The sequence below is a fragment of the Poecilia latipinna genome, unplaced genomic scaffold (assembly GCF_001443285.1).
Source record: "Poecilia latipinna isolate Pla-1442-1.1 unplaced genomic scaffold, P_latipinna-1.0 Scaffold512, whole genome shotgun sequence".
In the NCBI taxonomy this organism is placed as follows: domain Eukaryota; kingdom Metazoa; phylum Chordata; class Actinopteri; order Cyprinodontiformes; family Poeciliidae; genus Poecilia; species Poecilia latipinna.
In genome coordinates, this window is record NW_015113128.1 from 300,112 (window position 1) to 303,536 (window position 3,425).

General features: G+C 37.7%; 1 protein-coding gene across 1 annotated transcript in view; it reads left to right on the forward strand.

The window, feature by feature from the left end:
* Positions 1–878, forward strand: part of gnb5b (guanine nucleotide binding protein (G protein), beta 5b) — a 14,939-nt gene extending 14,061 nt beyond the window's left edge. Inside the window, exon 13 of the mRNA XM_015040514.1 lies at positions 115–878. Coding sequence (XP_014896000.1) covers positions 115–126 — 12 coding nt within the window. The 3' untranslated portion in view covers positions 127–878. The remainder of the gene's footprint in view (positions 1–114) is intronic.
* Positions 879–3,425: the final 2,547 nt, after the last annotated feature.

Genomic DNA, 3,425 nt, shown 5'->3' on the forward strand with positions numbered 1-3,425 from the left:
ATATATATATATATATATATATATATATATTCGGTTTGCATCACAACACTGCGACTTGTTTTTACAGACAGCGTTAGTCATGGTGTGACACAATGATTTCCCTCTGTCTTGCAGATTTGGGCCTAGCGTCGTCCCAGTGGTTCAGTCCAAGTAAACAACACGAAGATTAGCTCTCCTGCCAGATATCAGTCACTCTTGCTCGAGCATGTCGATCCAAAACTTCAGCTTCACGATGAAGTTCAACCGCTTCCAGATATGATGCTGCATCAGTTCCTTGTTAACACACAAATCTAAACAGCTTGTTAGCTTCTGCCTGGTAAATGTACTCAGACCCCTTGAATTTTTTCTGATTTTGTCAAGTTACAACCACGGCTTTTCCATGAATTATATTGGACTTTTAGGTGACAGACCAGTTTTAAAGACCTCAGCATGCTGCTTCCACCACCATGTTTCACTGTGGTCATGGTGTTTTGGGGGCTTATCTGCAGTGTCGCACAATGTTTCACATGTGGGTGGAAAAGTTCATGAGGGCACCCAGCAGGTGGACTTGCTGTGAATTAGGCGAGCTCTGACACAAAAGGATTTTATATAGAGGTATCGTATTACTGGGGGCTGAATACATATGCAAGGCACATTTTTCAGACTTTTCACCAAACAATGTCTCCTACACTTCTATACTTATTTAAATTAAATTCAAGTTTGTGATTGTAATGTGACGAAAGGTGAAAAGATTGACATTTTTACAAAGCGCCGTCTCCAACAGAACTCCTTTTGAAGGATTTCATCACATATAGAGATATTTACTAATAAATCTGTTGGCCTACTGGTAATAAAATTGACCATAGAAATCAGATTGAACAACAAAAAAGACAATGGAATAAACAGTACTAATAACTATGTAAGATTAATAAATTGATTATTATTGTCATCATTTAACCTTCTTCATTTGACTTATGAACTCCAGTCAGGTTCATTTTAGTGAGTTTGTAAGCACTGCTCTAATAACAGCACCTTATGGCATAAAGTTAGCTACCAGTATTATTATGTTTTTATTTAAATGTGTATTAACTATTGTAATCATTGATTTTCCCATGAGAAAATAAAAACAAGTTGTGCAGAGTTCCTTGTTTTTGTGCTCAATCTGCAAGGCTTATTAAAAGTTTGCTTTGTTTTTTATAATGCGGCGTAACCAAACAACGACAGCATTACACCAGTAATAAAAAAAAAAACTACACAAAATACAATCCGTACTACTAAAAATGACAGGTGGTTCTAAGTATCCAAAGATGGGGCGAGTCACATTAAAATCTAGACCTGCACTGTCAGGTCAATCTGAGAGCGCAGAGACATTAATTTCCAAACCAGGGCACACATCTGTTCCCTCGGCAAAGTTTCACCTGAAAATGTTGGACAGAAATTCCCCTTGTCAACAGAAAGGCGCCATTCCTGGTGGCAGCTGTAGGAAGGGAATTCAGGTCATCCTGGAAGACTGGCAACCAGTTAACGGCAGAGGATTTACTCTCTGTATATCACGCCATGTTGTTTTCTCACCAACAAATCTGGCCACCGTGACAGGTTTTGGCTTTTTTTTTTTCCAGTTCTGTCTGCACAAAACAGGATAATGATTTAGTTTTGGCTCTTTTTTTTTTTTGTTAGAGTTTTTGTGGCATTCGAGGCTTGTATTCATGAGTTGCTGGCAGACAGAAATGGGGGAAGACATGCTGTAATTGGCTCATGTCTGGAGATTGAACCCGGGACAGCTGCAATCTGGAGAAGGATGATGATTTAAATGGAGAAAAAGTATTTAATCACTACTAAAAAAATAACTCTATCCGTACAAATTTTGTTTCTCTGTTATTTTGTGATGGTGGTTCGTTTTCCATGTTAAAAATTGAAAGATATTTAAACAAAAAAAAAAGAGAAATGGCTTCCAAATGCCAACCAAGAACACAAAGTACACAGTAAAAATGCCAGTGTTGAATTAACACCCACAGTGTTAATTTTAACACCAACAAAGTGTCTATATGTGTCCAAGTCAGCTGGTGTTAAACACTTTTGAAAGTGTTAAAAGATTGACATCCATTTTTTTGTTAAATTAACACCAGACAATGTTAACATTCGACAATACAGAGTGTCACATTAACATTACAACGATGTTGGTGTTAAAATATAATGTTAAAAGTAACACCAGTGTAGTGTTGATCACAAAACATAATATGCGTTTAAAAGGTAAATAATTGACCCCACAAGGTGTCAATATCAACCAAATCCAATGGAAAAATATTCAAAACAATACACAGAAATTGAAAGTTTAACTTCTATTAAACCCATTTCAGTATTACAGACCTTCAATGGCCAGCTCATACAAAACAGCAGTGGGGCACAATATGTGTTCTTTTATCATTATCAGCTGAAAACTGCCTGTCACAAGTCTGATAATATATCAGATCAGACACAAAAAATAACAGCAAACATCATCCACAATCTATTCAGAAAGCATTCAGATGATCATGGGTCTCAACACTATCTGTACCAAATGTTCACATAAACAGAATCTATGGCAATAGTGTCCCCAGGTGCTTGCGACTTGCAAGGAAACTGTTGTGAGTTTAAGTGAAAAGATCGCTTCTAATGGGCCCATACAATTCTTTGTGCCATTATGTTCCCATGACCAATTTTTCTGTTCCATTTTGTCATAAAATTAACATGATCCCTCCCCCCCTAAAAAAACCCTAAAAAAACCAATTCAATAAGAATATTCCAGTTTCACATAGGGGTTAAACAAACTCACACCAATTAACCAAAGGTCATGAATAGAAAATTAATTCTCAGTAATTACTAATTATTGGAATAATCAGCCATCCATTTTCTTTACACCCTTGTCCCTTAGTGGGGTCAGGAGGGTTGCTGGTGACTATCTCCAGCTAACGTTCCGGGTGAGAGGCGGGGTCAGAGACAAGCAACCATGCATACTCACACGTAGGGGCAATTTGGAGAGGCCAATTAACCTGACATGTTTTTAGACTGTGGGAGGAAACTGGAGTACCCGGAGAAAACCCACGCATGCACAGAGAGAACATGCAAACTCCATGCAGAAAGACTGGGGCTGGGAATTGAACCCAGAACCTTCTTGCTGCAAGGCAACAGCTCTACCAACTGCGCCACTGTGCAGCCTTCAATAATCATTACATTAATAATTATGTTTTCTCAGATAATTCTAACATTTCTATGGATTTCATACATGTAACTTTTTAAAAGTACTACCAGTCAAAAATATCAAGGTTAAATTCTGGTCCCTCAATCATTGACAAGTTTCCTTCTTGTTAGATCAGAGAGACTTTTGGTCTTGTTGTATTCTTTTAATACATCTTCTCCCTGGTTTTTGGTGCAGAGCTACATAGACAATCTGCATCAGATTTCACATG